Source organism: Siphateles boraxobius, unplaced genomic scaffold, assembly GCF_051911475.1.
Source record: "Siphateles boraxobius isolate OS27281-9 unplaced genomic scaffold, OSU_SipBor_1 25, whole genome shotgun sequence".
NCBI classification, from domain to species: Eukaryota; Metazoa; Chordata; class Actinopteri; order Cypriniformes; family Leuciscidae; genus Siphateles; species Siphateles boraxobius.
The window spans coordinates 32,107,451-32,126,610 of NW_027508866.1; the positions used below are offsets into that span (position 1 = coordinate 32,107,451).

Below are 19,160 nucleotides of genomic sequence, written 5' to 3' on the forward strand. Positions count from 1 at the left end.
GAATATATTTTGAAGAATGTTGATACCCACAGTTGATGCGGCACCCATTGACTTCCATAGTATTGTTAAGTCAATGGGAACTCGTGCAGGTTTGGAACAACTTGAGGGTGAGTAAATGACACAATTTTCACTTTTGGGTGGACTATCAATTTAATATGGTGATAACATGGCATAACAAGAGAACAACCAAAAACACAAAAATTGTCAAATTCGTCGGGAAGTTGTTAATACCCTGTGTGAGCAAAATCTGTAAGTTTTATTCCAATTCAATAACATTGACTAGCATTTTTGGGAAAAAGAAAATCTCAGGGTCAAAATGTCCAGAACACAGCATGAGGGTTTTAGTGTCTGATCATGAACATATTCTCTCATTCTAACAGAACTCAAAATGACGAGGTGGGCCAGAGCAAACAACGTCCATAAAAACAAAGCAGCCGATGCCACACCATGGAAGCAGCTGAAAGCGAATAGGAATGCTGGAGAATCAGGAACTAGAGGCAGTGGTCGACACATCCAGCGAGGAGCAGGCGGAACAATACCCAACCCGAAAAGGAAGAACTTAGAGCATGACATTGATGACGTGAATGGGTTTATGGAGTATTTAAAGCAGACCGGTCAGGAGCTGCAGAAAAAGACCCCGGCAGACCGGGACCTGAGAGAAGACGTGGCAACTGCACTGAAGAAAGACGGACGACGAGAGCACAGACGGATAAAGAGGCAAAACGTTAAAAAGAATAATATGGTGAGGATTTAAATGCATCTAACATGACTGTAGATATGTGATTACTATAAAGAGAGCGCGTGAAGCCTTGTTTATACTCGACGCATCCGCACGAGCGCGAAGGTGCGTGCGGCAAAAATGACGTCATTGCATTCGTGCGCGTTGGGAGCGCAAGACCCCATTTCGCCTGGCGGTGTGCGCGGCACTTTTTTTAACATCGCGCGCGGCGCCGCATCCGAAGATGCACGACTTCGAGCCGAATCTGGCCGAGCACATATGTCTTATCACGCCGGCACCCAGTTTGTGCGTCTAGTAGTTGCTTAAATTTACAAAATGAGCCAACAATAGCAGACATAAGCCCTTTAAATTATGGTCCATGTTTTATAAAAAAAAAATCCGAAACTAAATGAAAATGTTTAGTGAATTTAGAAAATATGTAGCTTAGTTATTGTTAATTTAGTTTAGTAAAGGCTATGTTCTCAGATTCATTTTTTTTGTTCTAATGTAACAAGTAGTCTAATAATCTCAAGGTTTACTGCTTTAGCCTACACTGTTCTTTTGTAATGTGGTTTTGGTGAAGTGTACTAAAATAAACATTCACCTGTGCACCTTACTTCTCACCGCTGATTCATGGTGGTTTAGAGGGCAATTACTCTGAGTCGCCTCCTGTCGTTTCAAAGAATAGTACAACGGCGAGCGCGTCAAGTATAAACTCCTCGTCCGTTTGGGGAGGTGCGCGCACAGGCAGCGGAGGCTTGTGCTGCAGAGCCAGACGAAAGTATAAACAAGGCTTGAGGGAGAGAGAGCGTAAGAGGCACGAGTGAGAGGTACGGCCGTTACATAGTCAACGCGAGCAAGCAACGTGAGCGAAGCGCTCCATTTCATAGTTTAAACCAGTGGTTCTCAATTCCAGTCCTCGGGACCCACTGCTCTGCACATTTTTTATGTCTCCTTATTTAACACACCTGATTCAGATCACCAGCTCGTTAGGAGAGACTCCTTGATCTGAACTGAGTGTGTCAGATAAGAGAGACACACAAAATGTGCAGAGCAGTGGGTCCCGAGGACTGGAGTTGAGAACCACTGGTCTAAACGGTGGACGCAAGCAGACGCAAGCGTCACGGGCGATGCGTGATCTGCAATACACCACTCACGCAACAGGGGGTAGTAGAGTCGGTTGATATTCAGATCAAAATGACAACTGAAGAGGAGTGCATATTGCTAATTTTACACTTTCTTTTACTGTCTATGATTTTACATCGGCGGCAACAAAGGCAGCGCAGAGATAGGCGGTGGTATGTTCCATGGTATGTTCGCCCTTTAAACCTAAGAAGAGATCAGGATGGGGAGTTTGTGTCTCTGGTGCTTCTCATGCGAAGCCTGGACGAGGAGAGACATTTTATTGGAGTGTAATTGCGATGAACTGTCATATAAATGCGGATGTATACGTATAAGCTCGCATAATTTTCCTCTTCGCCCGCCATTGTATTCAAACCACCTTCTGTAAACATAATATACTTGGATTAATTTACAATACTTGCAATGTCGCCCCCATCGACAACGCATAGTATTGCGTGCATTGGTGCGTCGCGTATCAAAAACTAGGACGACACATTTGGCTACGCATCGATGCATAATGGCGGCCGAAGCATAGCGATGCGTAGCGTTGTGGACGCGTATGCGTACCGATGCGTTGACTATGAAACGGCCTGTATGCTGCGCGAATGCGCTACGCCACAAATCACAAATCCACAATCAAATACGATTTTAAAGAGGCTTAGTAAAAAAATTTTTTTTTTTTTACATTTTTTAAATCAATGTGTGGCGGTCAGCGTTGATATTGTGGCGGGCTGCCACAAATAAATTAACGTATGGGAAACCCTGATATATCTACGGAGCCCTGCACATTACGTGGAATATATCATTTGCTCTCTCGTTTTAGTAAATCATGGCCACGTTGTACCAATTTATTCCCACATTTTGATTTAACCCTTAAACACATACTTACGGTCTTTAGAGACCCCGGATGTCTACCCTCCTCCTAATTAATTTTTAATTTAGACATCCTTTTTAGTATTCTTTAATCAATTCATTCTTAACAATATAACAAGAAAATAAATAAAATTGAGTCCTGTTTTACCATTAATTTTTTGTAAAAAAAAAAAAAAAAAAAAAGTATAGGGTCGCTAATGACCCGAGGTGTGTACCAGTGTAAGTACATTTATATTTTTACTGCACAACAATAATCGAATAAGTGTAATTCACCTTTATTCTGCACTTGATGGTGGATCTAGGCCTGTCACGATAACAAATTTTGCTGGATGATAAATTGTCCAAGAAATTATTGCGATAAACGATAATATTGATAATAAACGATAATATTGTCGTTCTGAGATCATTTTCATCTAAAATAATGATAATGGCATGATAGTGCAGGTACACCTTTTCAAAGATCAATAAACTTTTATTTCTAAAGACTATTTAACACTGAAAACGGAAAACATTTTAAATATCCGCACACACGCCACTCAAAATGCAGATTTGTGAGCTCATCTACATGGCCCCTCCTCTTCTGAGTTTGAGGACTCTACGGCAAGTCGGAGAAGACAATCCAGTTTGGAAGCGCACGAAAATGGCAAGGATAGGATTTGTTTTGCGGTGTAAACACACTGTAAATGACTGCACTCGCTTTTTACTCTGATAATCCAGGGCCTGATGTCTTTCATCATTAACTCTCTGCCCATTTTGTGTTTTGAGCCCAAATCAACTGAGATGTATAACAAATGCACTTTGCAGCACAAGGCAAACATTTTCTGGAAAAAACATTTCTTTTATAGCACAATGACCTGTTTTTGGAATTTGCAGTTTACATCTTATAATAATTTCAAATTCAGAAATGCAGGTTTGTGATTCTGCGAGTGTGTAGGGCCGTCTAACTCGATCCAATGGCGGTATTCGAATTAGCGGTGAAGGTCTCTGTGTGTTACTGTCTTTTCTCGTGGCAAACTATTTTTGTTTAAATGCAATACATTTTCTCATATGTATTTTCTCGTTATTTCATCTGACTCCATAAATGAAAAGGGTTTTAATGATATCTGTGCATTATTAAATGTGAGGGAATGTTTTACTATTCTTTTAAACTCTTGAATGAAAATAATGTCAAAGTCAATTAGAATAATCAAATATCACAATTTAATATGTCAGGTAAGTCTATCATTACAATTTAATAACCAATTCAAAGATAATCAATGCAAAACATTAAGGGTGCTCCGATTGATCGGTCGCCGATCATAATCGGCCGATAATTGCTTTGGGATTTGTGATCGGCGGTCTCTATAAAGGCCGATCCAGAAAAGCCGATCAGATGACGCAAAACTCGCGAGACAATTTTTTATGCCCTGATAAAAATGGCTTCACCGGCAATTCTACAAGGTGTGTGAAAAAGACAATTCATTAGCAATCAATCTGCAATGTGTGTACCATGCTGCTGCCGCTTGTCAAACTGCAGCCTCTCTGCTTAATCCGTAACTAAATCCATCGATCCCCAAATGACGTTTGAGTTCTTAAATGGTCTAGTGGTACAGCTTTTGCCAAGCGTGTCAGAGGTTACGGGTTCGAATCCGCACGCGTATAGTTTTTTTTCTCTCATCAAAACTGAATATGTTCATCAGTGGTTACAGTCTATATCAAGCAGGGACACGTTTGTGTGCATTTTATTTTGCGATTTCACCGGAATTAATAGAGTCCGCAACGGTAATGGATTGAACCGAGTGAAGACTGCACGAGCCACAACACTGTTTCCATGACACTGATAGACGCGGCAACGAGCGCTCAGCTTGATTTTCAAAAAAACAACACCACATTTTAGCGCTAGATTTCTTTAATAGCGAACTTAATTAATGCTCTGCTAGTTGACTGGAAATGTTTTATTTGTTTGTATTAGGTACATCCGTGACTTAATGTTAAAAAAAAAATGGTGGGGTACAATATCGATCCTTAGAAAAAGTGGTGGGACACGACTTCACTGGATCTAAACAAATCAATCTAACCATAGATGTGACCAGTTTGGTGGCTTTCTTAGTCTGTTTAAAATAATTTTGCAAGGGTTCTTGCAAAAAAAATAAAAAAATATTGATGTTTAATATTAAACAAGTAAGCTTTTGGAGAGAAATTAATCTAATAATCTCTATCCCCACTCTCTCTTTCTCTACCTCACTCTTCCTCTCTAAATGCCCACAAAATCTGACTGAGCATCCAGAAAAAAGCAAAGTTATAGATAAATACAGATATGGAAGTTGTTAGTTATTTGTATTTTTTGTTGCTGTGAACTTATTATAGTGTATTAGAAAAACTGATGGCTGACTGACTCAACATTATTTTTGCTATAGCCTTTTTTGTTGCAGTTTTTAGTTTAAAGTAGTCTAGCTAAATTTAAAGACTCAGATGTTCTGTTTTTATTTTTATTTATTTTATATTCTACAGGAAAGTGGTATTTGTCAAGCCCTACGCTGTTCTCAATAACCAAGCACAGGCTGATAAGTTAATATGCTGGACGTGTCAATTCATGATACATTGTCTTCTATTAATTGTAATAATTAATGTACGTTGTTGTTAAATATAGTTTAATAAATAATGCTACATGATAAATAGAAGGCTTCAAATAGACCGTGTAATCGGTGATCGGTATCGGGTGATACACCTTCCAGTAATCGGTGATCGGCCCCAAAAATCCTGATCGGAGCACCCCTACAAAACATCAAATGCTCTAGAACAAAGAGGAAAAAGTTTACCCAACAAGAAATGTGTGAGGCTGAGAGTCTCGCAACTCTCAGCCTCACGGGCCGATCTTAAATGCAGAAAAGGCCCCGAGCTCTCGCTGCGTTTCATTATATACCCAGACCTCATTTCAAATCTAAACATCATTCACAGTGGAAGTTTACCTGTAAGTCACCATTTGCTAGCAGTGGAAAATTAGCATTCAGTCAAATGGTCAGAAGGTGTTGACTCAAAGACACACCCTCCAGTGTGGAAGATATTTCTAAACTTCCTAAGAACTTTATTACCTTTTGGTTTACTTCTTTGGGAATGAGGCATTTGTACCAGTCGCACCGAGACATTTCAAATAATACCAAACATGTATAAAACTCGATGATAATCATTCACATTAAACCATTTCGATTCTTGTGTGAGTTTGGGAGATCTCTGCCAGGATGAAGAATGGGGGAGAGAAATGTAGATTAGGATGAGGGAGGTGAGACCTTCGTCTCAATAGTGCATGAGGGGGAGTACAAATGTTAATTTCCTTTGGAAGGACTTTAAGAGAGGGCCACTCTCTGAGAAAACAGTTTTTCCAGTCTTACAGATTGGCCTCTTGACCACGTGGGTCAAATTCAGATGAACACTTGCGTGGTCACAGTAAGACGGTTGTTGTAATCCTTGAGACACAACTCAAAAATTGTCTTTGCAATGTTAGCATCTGTAGAAGCTTTCAGAGGGCTGTGTTCACCTGCAGAACGCCTGGTCTCACCAGGTGTATGTGGCTTGAGTTCAGCAGGTGGATGAATGCGTTCAGGTTCTCTTCTTGCGTTTCAGCCTAGAATGTGAGCAAAGTTCATAGTCAATCTGGACCTTTGTGACTTATTCAGTCGACGTGTCATTCCTTCATAGAGAAATTTCTGCTTCTCTGGCACCTTCCCCATGACGATAATCTGACCCTCTTGACCAATCCTGTCACCTTCAGCGGTGCGGTTGTCTGGGCAGACCTCGATGGATGAAGGCGTTCTCCTTGGTTCCACACTGCTTCGTGTGAGACACCTGAAAATCGTCTTAAATATCCACTTCACGATTGAGCACTTGTGAACTTGAAGCCGTAAGGAAATGCAAACGAACACATAATGCAACAAAACAAAAACAAAACAATGGATGGGTTCATGTCAGCAAGTGCGATTGGTACATCTGGTCTCAAATGGTTCTAAAAGGTCCTGAATGGTAAGGTGATCTCATTTTAAATATCCAATTCTCCATTACCACTGTGATGAAGTTAAATGGTAGTAAATATTCTTGGTCTGAATCATTTAAAGGAAACGCAGCAAGAGGTCAGTGTAATCTAAACAATCAAATTGAATATTATTACATTATTTATTCATCCATAGAATCTATCAAAAATTATGAAGTACACACATATACACATATATCACTGTGTTTGTTCAGGAATCTTCTAATGCAAGTCACCTATGCAGACATAAGAAGTGACTTGGGACATGCTTAGTCATTCAATAATGTAGGTTCATTCCTTGCAGCAGTTGTGTGAGTGTGAGTGAGCGTGTTCTGGCTATGAAAGAATGTTGTGTGTGTGTCTTTGCTGGCCAAGTTACAGTCAATGACAGGTTAAATTGTAAATTTTGTAATTGATTGAAGCGCTCACACTTCAGATCTATCCGTTTTTTTAGGATGTTTCTGTTATTAGTGGTATGTTGAGAAATCAGGGGCCCTCCGATTTTCCAACCACCCTAACAACAATCAGAAAATTTTAACATTTTGAAAATTGAATAGCAGGTCTGTCTCTGCTTATAATTTGCATTATCGTGCAGTGTTGTGAATAGCGTATGCTATGTGCGTCTCTGTTAGACTGTCATCATTGGATCAGCTTTACCATCCTATATGTGTGAAGCTATCCGGATCTGTTAGTGTGTGAAGATGTACAATAGGTCTGTAGTGAGGTGATCGTCTTATGATGTGTAGTGTTCAGCCTGGATAGATTTGATCTATTCCAGTTGATGATGAGGTGAGGGTGTAGTGATGGAGGAGTGTGTTCAGTGTTCGTGTCTAGGAGATGGGTGGAATCTAACCTATAATAATTGTTGTAAATTTAGTTCCAGTTGTATACTGGGAGGCCATGCTTATATAGTGATGTGCTATTGTGAGATGTTGATGGCCTCTTGAAGTGTCTTTTCACCCATCTCCCAAGTCTCAGGTTATGTTCTAACAATCCTGCTGTCCTGGCTCTGATGCAGGTTGGGTCCGGCCCATCCTGGCATCCGTCCTTCAAGGAATTGCAGTAATACACCTGAGACAGAAACAAATGCAGAGAGAATCTCATTTTCTGGAAATTTTCTGGATTAACCAGAGTTTTTCTCACTCATATCTTTATTTCAAAGTTGCTCTCTTTACAGTCAGATCTCTGGGCAGAAATTAGTTCACCTGTTTCGGTGTTGCCTGCTTAGCATTTGATTTTTTGTGGTGTCATTCACACAAGTGCAGATCTCTTGTGACATGCAAAAGGCTGTGATACTTCTGTTCACACCCTCCTTGTAAATTTACTTCTCTGATCAGATTCAATTTTAGCTGGTGCGTCCCAGTTAAGGATGATTTGGTTTGCTATTACCTGTGCCACACTTCTGGTTCTGTTTTTGTAAAGGCAAAAAATAAAAGCACATCCCCTCCCCTTTTGGCACTGGGTAGCAGGCCAATGAAATCGAATTGTAAGGATTAAATGTCACACTTCTCCAATGAATGCTCTGTTTGGCGATTACAATATAATGTATATTATAATTTGAGTTATAATACAATTATATTATATTAAAAGGAATATAAATTATATTGTTTCTGGTCTCTAAAGAGTCTCTGGAACAACTTAGTTGTCAAAGTGTCAAAGCTGTACTGGTCCGTGCATTGTAATGACAACAACGGCCAGGCTGATAGCCAATGAGGAATCAGAGATCAGAGACTAATTTCTTTAATTTATTTTATTTTTCAAATATATATATATATTTTTTTTTATCAGTTGGCCGGTCACACGGCTTTCATAGTTTTCATTTAGGCTACGTGACTGCGGAGACCTGCAGTTATTTTTAATTTAGTTTTATCTATTTATTTATATCTTGATTTTGAATTAGTTCTAGTTTTATTTTTCGTGGTAATTTTAGTTTAATTTGAAGCAATTTTGTTATGTGCTTTTGTCATTAAAAAATTTTTAAATTAAAATTGCTATTTAGGCTATATTTAATTATTTAGGCCTATATATAATAGACATGTGCCGGTATTCGGTAATGCGATAAATCGCGGTAATGAATATGCACGATATTGTTATCGCGGGGACTTCGAAATACCGTGAAAAATAATAGATCCGAATTTAGATTTTTAGAACGCGCATCAGCTTATTTTCCATCAACCGCTTAAAAAAACAATGCGTATATGCTGCGCAAAACACGTGCGCACTTTGATGTAAACAATCCCCACATCACATGTATAAGCACTGTGTGAATGCAGTGTGCACTCTAGTCTAATGTAAACAATACTCACATGGAAAAGAAGCACGGCGGAAGGAAGAACGCTGCCGACTATTTATCCCCCGCATGGCTGCCAACTCTCACGCATTCAGCAGCTTGAGACTCACGCAATTGACACTTTCACACGGTCTCGCGCCACACATCCATTTTCTCACCCAGAGAAAAATCGCGGAGCAAAGAGGACACTGACACCGACAGACTAGACAGAGCAGGTTACTTTTGATATGAAAAAAATATCAGCTCTCAGGTTTTATAACGAAATTCAGACAATAAATACTGTTTTGGTGCTTGTAAATGACGTGACAGATCGCGCGCCTCAGTTCAAGTAAACAGATCATCTGTTACTTTTTATTAAAGATACAGTACAACCCACCGAAAGGTATACGTACTTTCGATCAATCAGTGTTTTTCAACCACGGAAAGAGGTCAATAACACTGCAGGAGAATAATTATGTCACAGAACGTTTCATTTACCTCAGGAAAGCCATTTAATGTTAGTTGACTATAAGAAAATAGCTATAGAGAGGAGTATTTTGCTAAATATGTGCACTATATTACATATTTTAATATATGTTTACTTGTCATTATATAATTGTTATTATAATGAAAATTACGGCATATTACATTTTTATATTTATATTATTATTATATTTATATTGTATGCATTATATTTAATTTCTCTCTGTATGTTTACAGCATTATGTGAGATATATTTTTTCTTGAGAAAAAATTAAATGCAGGCTATCTACTGTAGCCTACCTAATATTTATCCAAATGAGTCAATATTGAATCAAGATTGAAATTAAATCCAAGAATTTAATTGAAATCATGAAAATTGTGTTAAGCAATAATACAAACAGTAGCCTCAGTAACTGTACCATGTAAACATTATAACATGTTGTCACTAAAAAATAAAATTAATGTTTTGACAATCACAATTACACATTGTGATTCAAGTTTTTTTTAGATACCCCCAATCCGTCTGTTTCTCTTGTGCAATTAAAATATTGTGATAATACCGTATACCGTGATAAAAGCTCAATCAATTAATCGCAGCATGAAAATTTGATACCGGCACATGCCTAATATATAATTTAGTAATATTTAAGTTTAGTTTTTTATTTCTTTCCATTTCAGAATTTTAGAGCTTCCATTTCAGAATTTTAGAGCTTCAAATTCATCTTATTTCAGTCTGCAAGGCAACATTTCTAATTTTTGTTAATTTTTTTAACCCTTTGATCCACAACATGGGTCTAGATAGACCCGACTGAGTTTTAATTTTCTATATCTTTGCAAGAAATTAATTTCATCATTCAGTATTCCTCAATGAACTTGTTTTTGATCATCACAAATCCTTATTTTTATTTTTACTTTCTTACTTTTTGAATAAAAATAGTTTTTGTATCGCAACCCTTCTAATGCGCAACATGGGTCTAAAAAGACCCGTATTCATTTCCTATGTCATTTCAGTCATGGCTGAGTGTTTCTTCGCTGAATCTTTAAAATATATGTATTTTATCATTTGTTATTCCAGATATTCATTAAATATTTATATTTATGTTTCCTTTCTTACTTTATATACAAACACAGTTTTTGTATTTCTACATCAATTTTACATACATGGGTCAAAAATGACCCATATAGAAACCTTTGATATTTGCAAGTAGGAACATATTTACTGCATAAATACTATTACTATAGTATTACATAATACTATTCACCTGCCACACATTTCACCACTCAACACAGCTGCTTTTGTATATTTGATGCAAGTCTTATTTTATTTTAACCACAAAAAATATTTGATATTTTGTAAAAGATAACTGGACATAACATTTGAATATTAGGCTATGGTTACCTTGACCATGAAATCCTAGTGAGAGATTACTTGTGAGAAAGAGAATCATATCCAATACTATTAGCTAGCTAGCTGTTGACATATTCTATTCTAGCTAGCTAATGTTAGCTACACTAAAAAAAGATTTTAAAGGGGAACTCAGCAACCTAGCTATTTCTTCGCTGATTTTCACTTTTGTTGTCGCATGTTTTCTCAACGAGCTCCCCCTACAGCTGTGGGACATGTATTTCACAACAATGTTGTAAAAAAAAAACTCACTTGCGGCACCCTCCTCCCCCTTTCTACCGCTGCTCATGTGCATTTGTTATTATCGGAGCCGGCCAACTTTATCGTGTGGAGCCGGCCAACTTTATCGTGTGGAGCTATGTCTACCAAGGTGGGTAATACATCATACACATTGAGGGCGGCCTGTGGGTTTATGTCGAATTGCCATAAAGCAGTTTGTGTTTCTCGCTCGTTCTCGCTTCTCACAAGACTTCCTGTTTCCATCTTACTGGGACGTTAGTCCCCATGTTGCAAGGTTGGTTTTCTGCCTAGGAACGTTGGGGGGAGCAGGGAAAGTCACCATTCTCACCAGAACAGGTTATTAAACCATCAAAATGATTTCTAAACGGTTTTATTAAGTTGGAATAGTTGCCGAATGCCCCTTTAAAGCTTATTTACATGTAATAGGCCTAAAATTTCTATTAAGAACTGTATAGTCTTGAATAAGCCATTATGCTGAAATGGTTTGATGTGTTAAGAGTTTAGGGTCCTTTTTTCCCCCGCCTTTTTGATTTTAAAATCTGTAACTGTCAAAGCCACCTGAAATAACATAGGAAATGAATACCGTCATTTTAGACCTGTGTATGTAAAATTGATGTAGAAATACAAAACTGTGATTGTTTATAAAGTAAGAAAGGAAACATAAACATAATGATTTGTGGAAATCAAAAACAAAGATATTTAATGAATACCTGGAATAACAAATGATAAAATACATATTTTAAAGATTCAGCCAAGAAACACTCAGCCATGATTGAAATAACATAGGAAATGAATACGGGTCATTTTAGACCCGTGTATGTAAAATTGATGTAGAAATACAAAAACTGTGTTTGTTTATAAAGTAAGAAAGGAAACATAAACATAATGATTTGTGGAAATCAAAAACAAAATATTTAATCAATACCTGGAATAACAAATGATAAAATACATATATTTTAAAGATTCAGCAAAGAAACATTCGGCCATGACTGAAATAATATAGGAAATGAATACGGGTCTTTTTAGACCCATGTTGCGCATTAGAAGGGGTATCCATAGCTGGCGCATCAAAGGGTTAATTAATATATATGCCCATAATTTAAAGGCCCATTATATTTAGCCTAATTTTAGCTTTATTTCAGTTAACTTAAATGCTTAATGTCACAAATTATTTAGGCTAATGCGTGACACCATTAGGCCGGGAGTCGCACACTCAGACAGGCCAACCCATAAAAATAAAGTTTGATTTGCTACAAATTCCCGCTTTTGGGTCTTCTTTTCTTGACTAGGCTATGTTATGATGATACTGTATGATTGACATTTCAGCACTTTGTGAAGACAGCGACATTAATATAAGCCAAACGGCTTACTCAATCCTATCGCACTCAGTGAGTTGATTAACTCATTCCGTGTTGATTTGGTTGATTATCTGAACGTGCTCCTCCCGATCTTTGTTATATATATAATTTAAAAATAATTTAATGAATGAATTTAAGGGATCGCATAAAGGGAAATCTAGGGACATTTATGCGCAAATTAGCTGGGCATTTATGCTATCCCTAATCGCAGTTAGACGTCCGAAATTATTTGACTCTACAGACTTTTTTCTTGTCTCTGATAATGGGAGGGGCGAGCCAGACTACATCTGGTGCTGCGCTGGATCTTAAGCTCTTGTTTTTTTATTTTTTCTTGAACAAAATTAATTTACATAGTCATTTACAGTGTGTTTACACCGCAAAACAAATTCTTGCCATTTTCGCGCTATTCCAAACTGGGTTGTCTTCTCCGACTTGCCGTAGAGTTCTCAAACTCAGAAGAGGAGGGGCCATGTAGATGAGCTCACAAATCTGCATTTTGAGTGGCGTGTGGTGTCAATTTAACATCTATCGGGGAGTGGCATTATTTTAACGCGTGGCGGCATGTGACGTTAACCTATCACCTGACGGCGCTTATTTAACGCCTCGCGGCGTTATGAAGACGGCGTTTTAATATTTATACGGCGATCAAATGCACATGAATTCTGAACCATTTGGCTTTCGATAGCCATGTGACTGACAAGCGCCGCTTCCCCACACAAAAGACCTTGCAACCGCCTATGCTTGCAACTGACGAGGATTCACCGAGAGTTGTCATCCAGTCTCTTTGGTAGAGAGAGAAACGAGGAAAACAAACAAGTATGCAAATGGAAATTATTGCGACCGGAAAAATTATCGAGCTCATTTTTTTTATCGTGCGATTAATTGATTTATTGACTATCGCGACAGGCCTAGGTGGATCTGAAGAAGCTGTCTGCGATCAAAATTAAATATGTAATAATGATGAGCGAAACACTCAGGCATTTAAGGGTTAACTAAGGATATGTTTACTTGGCAACAATGCACAAAAATGTGTTTGTGTGTACATACAACAATATTGTCAAAACGATCCCGTTAGCTCAAAACCGTGAAATGATCAAAATGCTTTATTCTGCTGACAGGCCAGTAGATGGTGCTGTCACTTCGTAAAGAAACACTGTGCGCCTATAGACTGAACAAATATTACACATGCACGACGTCACCATTTTCACATATTCACAATTTTGTAGTCTATAAGGAAACAATAATGGTATCGCTTTAAAAAAACGTGCACTTTGGAAACCTTTTTTAAAAGTTTGCTTTTTCAGGCCCCGAAAACGCTGTTGTCATGTAAATGAACTGCCAAAATGCAGAAAGAGTTTTTAGTTGAAAATGGTGTTGGAATGAATTACTACGTGGCCACGATTTAGTAAAACAAGGGAATGAATGATGTTGTACGCATGATCTACTTAATTTGAGGAAATGAAATGGTAGAACGTTCTGACCAATTAGTAACTCATGGGGATATTTTTTGTCCTGCTTATGTGCGGGGCTCTGTAGTACATCACACAATTCAGACATTTTTTCATGCAAATTCTGAGTTTATATTTCACAATTCAGACTTTTATCTTCAAAATTGTGATGTCGCAATTACTTTTTTTTTTTTTTTTTTGGCAGAAAAAAAAAATCTGTGCTTACATCTCGCAATTTTGTCTCTTTTTTTAAAAAAATTTTCTCAGAATTCTGAGGGGAAAAAAGACAGAGTTGTGAGAAAAAATGTCATAAATACCTTTTTATTCTGTGGTAGAAACAAACTTTTCTACATATACTCTCACATTTTGGTTGTAGATCTGCTTTAACTGCAGGAAGCCTGGTCACGGGCTCGCCGACTGCCCTGAAGCAGATAACGATGAAGAGATGGGCCGCGGTATTTGTTATCGCTGTGGTTCCACTGAACATGAGATCCAGAGATGTCGCGCTAAAGTGGATCCTGCCATGGGTACGAGTCAAATGAGATGTCATGCACCCAAAATGTATGAAATATCAAACCTGCTATGATTTATCAAAGGAATGTTTCTGTTTTCTAGGTAATTACCCATATGCCAAATGTTTTATCTGTGGTCAGACTGGTCATCTGTCCAAAGCCTGCCCTGACAACCCAAAAGGACTGTATGCTGCAGGTCAGTGGTTTAACCCTATAAAGCCTAGTATCATTTCTGATAAGCATATTTGGAAGTTTCCTGAAACTGTTGTAAACAATCTTCTGTCTTCTGATTGATAGTTTATACTCAGAGGTGGGCTGTCAGGGCCATCAGGGCCTTCTCTGCTGGCCCTGTCAGAATCTAAAATATAATACAATATGTAAAATATATATTTTTCATTTTTACGATTATATTTCCATAAAGAATATGGTTATTTTTTGTGAGGCTGAGCTGGATTTTCCATATGGTCATCTAAACGCATCACAGCTCCGTGGACCAGCACTAGAAGTATAGCTACCCTGCCGTTGAAGCTGCCATTTCCCATTTGATCATAACTTTGACTGACGTGTATCATTAGCCAATCAAATTTCGATGCGCAGTGACAGAACGCCCTCAGGGCCCAGTGATGTGTCGGCGCTAGCCCCCGCTTATGTCATCAACCTTTTGAAATGTTGGCGGGTTGTGAGCAATGTCAATGAACTGATCTATGGCCACTGCCTTCACACCTCTTACCGGTCCAGTTGACGATCTCCTTCGTGTGCCTTTTTCAAGGCGTTTGTTTGGAGAGAAGAAAGAGATCATTTAAAAAGGAAGATCTACACCTAAGCTGGATGGCCTGACCAAGGCCGGAAAAGGTTTTGTGTGGCACTTCACTGAGGGTAACTATGACCGCTATGACTGGCTAACAGCTAGCACTGAGCGGAACAGGTTATTTATCATTCCCACAGGAAGTGCAGTGAGGAACGGTGTGCAGCCTTTCTTTTACTGTCTATGGGTGCAGCTGACAACACTGTGAGCGGTGTTAGTAAGCTTGTTACCCTCGCAGTGCTGTCAGCTGACCCCTGTTCTCTCTCGCTCACATGCATGTACGCAGACCCGTCGCTATGGGCGTGCCATAGGGGGCCGGCCCTGCCCCCAAAAATATTGTGCCCCCCCCACTTGAGGCACAGATAATTTAATTTTAATTTAATTTTAATATTATCAAAGTTGCTAATTCTGTGTTGCATTAATGTTGCATTCTTTATCATTAAAATATTTAAAAATATAAAGAAACAATGGTGTAATTTAGTTTGATTGATGGGAATCTACACTGCAACGGCCTTAAAGAACGTTAAGCTACGTACGTGACAAACAACTAAGCCGCTCAACAGTTACCGCGTATTTTTGAAAGCTGTTTCAAAACGAGTTTTCGCCGGCTTACTCGCTTCAGTTCCTTCCGAGTGGAATGATACTTTGATGAGGAGGTTCTGCTCGGAGAAACGCTTCCTCCCGCTGTAAGTTACTGGGACTGGAGAGAGGACAGCGCTGCCTCCACTCAGAGTGTGTGTGTGTGTGTGTGTGTGTGTGTGTGTGTCATGGCAATGCATATCCCTCTGTTGACTGCTTTAAAATGCAATGTTTGAGAGATGCTTCTAGTGTTACATCTCATATGTTGTGTAGTCAAGTGTTTAATGGATATTCATAACATTGCTTCTGTGTAATGTGGTGTAGGCTAGGCTACCTGGTCATATTGCTGTTGGTTATATGTTTAACGTGATGATTACGTGCTGGGTGACTAGAGTTGATTATTATAAATTTACATACTGTAGGCTAATAATAATTGTGCCCCCCATACATTTCATATGCCCCCCTTAAGACTGAGGTCTGGCGACGGGTCCGCATGCACGCACGCACACAGACACACACACAGTATCATTCGCTATGCAAGCATTTTCATCGACTAGCTTATTAATAAAAAAAGTTACGTTGTATGATTACAATATTTATATACATAAAAAATAATTCAGTTTTAAATGCATTTTAATCATTTTAAATAAATGCACAAAAATATTTTCAACATTCATGGTTGTGTGTTTCATATTATTTTTAAATCCATGTTATATACACTTTTAAACTATAAGTCCTTAGCTAAACTATGAGTTTAATGTAATTGGTGGTTAAGAGCCGTTTGTTAAACAGAGATGAAGACTTATTATAAATACAAGCTGTATACAATAATATTAGGCACAGTAGCTTCTTTTCTTTTTTACCAAGAACTTTATTGAACAATGTGAAAAACCATAAATGGCCCGGTACAAAATAGGGATGTCACGATATTCGATCAGTTAGAAGACGCATAAAGCTTGCCACAAAGAACCGGCAAATGTAGCCTAATCATTATGAATGTGTCAAATATAAAAAGGAGACATTTTAATTGTTTCTTAATAAATAGTGTTTTCAGTGACGATGCTGACTCGCCACCTTCGCAGTATTGTGAAGGTGCCTACAGAGAGAAATGCACACTTCATACGGATTATAAGAGAGTTGTCTGTTTCTTTTCGTTTTGAATTGTTTTGTTTAAAAGTAGACATTTCAAGCTTAGATATATTTCTGAGAATTCTGTTCATTTATGAGACAAGCTCCAGTTCACGTGGGATGCAAGTTATATCGCGTCAGCACCTCCATGTCCTGATTATAGGCTGCTATATTTGCTTCTTATTTATTAAATCCAGGCAATTGTTTAAAACATTGATTAAAATTAAGATAGAATTTATACAAAACGAAATTCACTTTAAAGAAGGGCTTTATACAAAACAAAACTTAACTAGAAAAAGTTTGTCGAGACAAACTTTAAGTTGGCTTGTGAAAGTTTGGACCAGAAAGTTTAAAGAAGTTTAAAGTAGTTTGAAGTTTACATTAGTTTAAAGTGTAAATTAGTTTAAAGTGTAAATTAGTTTGAAGTTTAAAGTAGTTTATAGTTTAAATTAGTTTATAGTTTAAATTAGAAGTTTAATTTAAACTAATTTAAACTATAAACTAACTAATTTAAACTTTAAACTAATTTAAACTTCAAACTAATTTAAACTTTAAACTAATTTAGTTTAAAGTTAAAAGTAGTTAGAAGTTTAAATAAGTTTAAATTATTTTAAAGTTAAAAGTAGTTAGAAGTTTAAATTAGTTTAAAGTTAAAAATAGTTTGAAGTTTATATTAGTTGCTAGGGTGTTCTGGGTGGTTGCTATGGTGTTGCTAGGGTGTTGTAAGGTATTTTGGGTGGTTGCCAGGGTGTTCTGGGTGGTTGCTAGGCAGTTGCTAGGGTGTTCTGGGTTGTTGCTAGGGTGTTCTAAGACCTTTTGGGTTGTTGCTAGGCTGTTCTGGGTTGTTGCTAGGCAGTTGCTATGGTGTTCTAGGCTTTTTTGGGTGGTTGCTATGGTGTTGCTAGGATGTTTAAAGGTATTTTGGGTGGTTGCTAGGGTGTTCTGTGTGGTTGCTAGGCAGTTGCTAGGGTGTTCTGGTGGTTGCTAGGGTGTTCTAAGGTATTTTGGGTGGTTGCTATGGTGTTGGTAGGGTGATTTAAGGTATTTCGGGTGGTTGCTAGGGTGTTCTGGGTGGTTGCTAGGCAGTTGCTAGTGTGTTCTGGGGGTTGCTAGGGTGTTCTAGGTTATTTTGGGTGGTTGCTATGGTGTTGCTAGGGTGTTTTAAGGTGTTGCTAGGGTGTTTTAAGGTATTTTGGGTGGTTGTTAGGGTGTTCTAGGGTATTTTGGGTGGTTGCTATGGTGTTGCTAGGGTGTTTTAAGGTATTTTGGGTGGTTGTTAGGGTGTTCTGGGTGTTTGCTAGGGTGTTCTAGGGTATTTTGGGTGGTTGCTAGGGTGTTCTGGGTGGTTGCTAGGGTATTCTACGCTATTTAGGATGGTTGCTAGGGTGTTTTAATGTATTTTAGGTGGTTGCTAGGGTGTTATGGGTGGTTGCTAGGCAGTTGCTAGGGTGTGCTGGTTGGTTGCTATGGTGTTAGGGTGTTCTAGGCTATTTTGGGTGGTTGCTATGGTGTTGCTAGGGTGTTTTAAGGTATTTTGGGTGGTTGCTAGGGTGTTCTGGGTGGTTGCTATGGTGTTGCTAGGGTCTTCTATGGTATTTTGGGTGGTTGTTATGGTTTTGCTAGGGTGTTGTAAGGTATTTTGGGTGGTTGCTAGGCAGTTGCTAGGGTGTTCTGGGTGGTTGCTATGGTGAACTATTTATGAATTTAAAAGTTCATAAGTGTATGAATTTATGAAAATTCATAAGTGTATGAATTCATGAGTTTATGAGTTTAGAGTTTATAAGTTTAAATGAGTAAGAGTTCAGAGTTTATTAATTTATGAGTTTGAGTTAAGTGTAAGTGTATGAATTCATGAGTTTATAAGTTTGAGTTTAGAGTTTATAAGTTTAAATGAGTAAGAGTTAAGAGTTTATTAATTTATGAGTTTGATTTCATAAGTGTATGAATTCATGAGTTCATAAGTGTATGAGTTTATAAGTGTATGAATTCATGAGTATATAAGTGTACGAGTTCATGAGTTTAGAGTTTATAAGTTTAAATGAGTAAGAGTTCAGAGTTTATTAATTTATGAGTTTGAGTTCATAAGAGTTTGAATTCATGAGTTTATAAGTGTATGAGTTTATGAGTTTAGAGTTTATAAGTTGAAATGAGTCTAAGAGTTCAAGTTTAGAGTTTATTAATTTATTATGAGTTTAAGAGTTTAAGTGTAGATGGAGA

The 19,160-nt window shown here is 37.9% G+C and overlaps 1 protein-coding gene across 4 annotated transcripts in view; it reads left to right on the forward strand.

The window, feature by feature from the left end:
• Positions 1–19,160, forward strand: part of zcchc9 (zinc finger, CCHC domain containing 9) — a 33,244-nt gene that overhangs the window by 12,231 nt on the left and 1,853 nt on the right. For all 4 annotated transcript variants that reach the window (XM_077243540.1, XM_077243542.1, XM_077243541.1 and 1 more), the window contains 3 exons: positions 381–742; positions 14,296–14,446; positions 14,535–14,627. In XM_077243540.1, coding sequence (XP_077099655.1) covers positions 389–742; positions 14,296–14,446; positions 14,535–14,627 — 598 coding nt within the window. In that variant the 5' untranslated portion in view covers positions 381–388. The remainder of the gene's footprint in view (positions 1–380; positions 743–14,295; positions 14,447–14,534; positions 14,628–19,160) is intronic.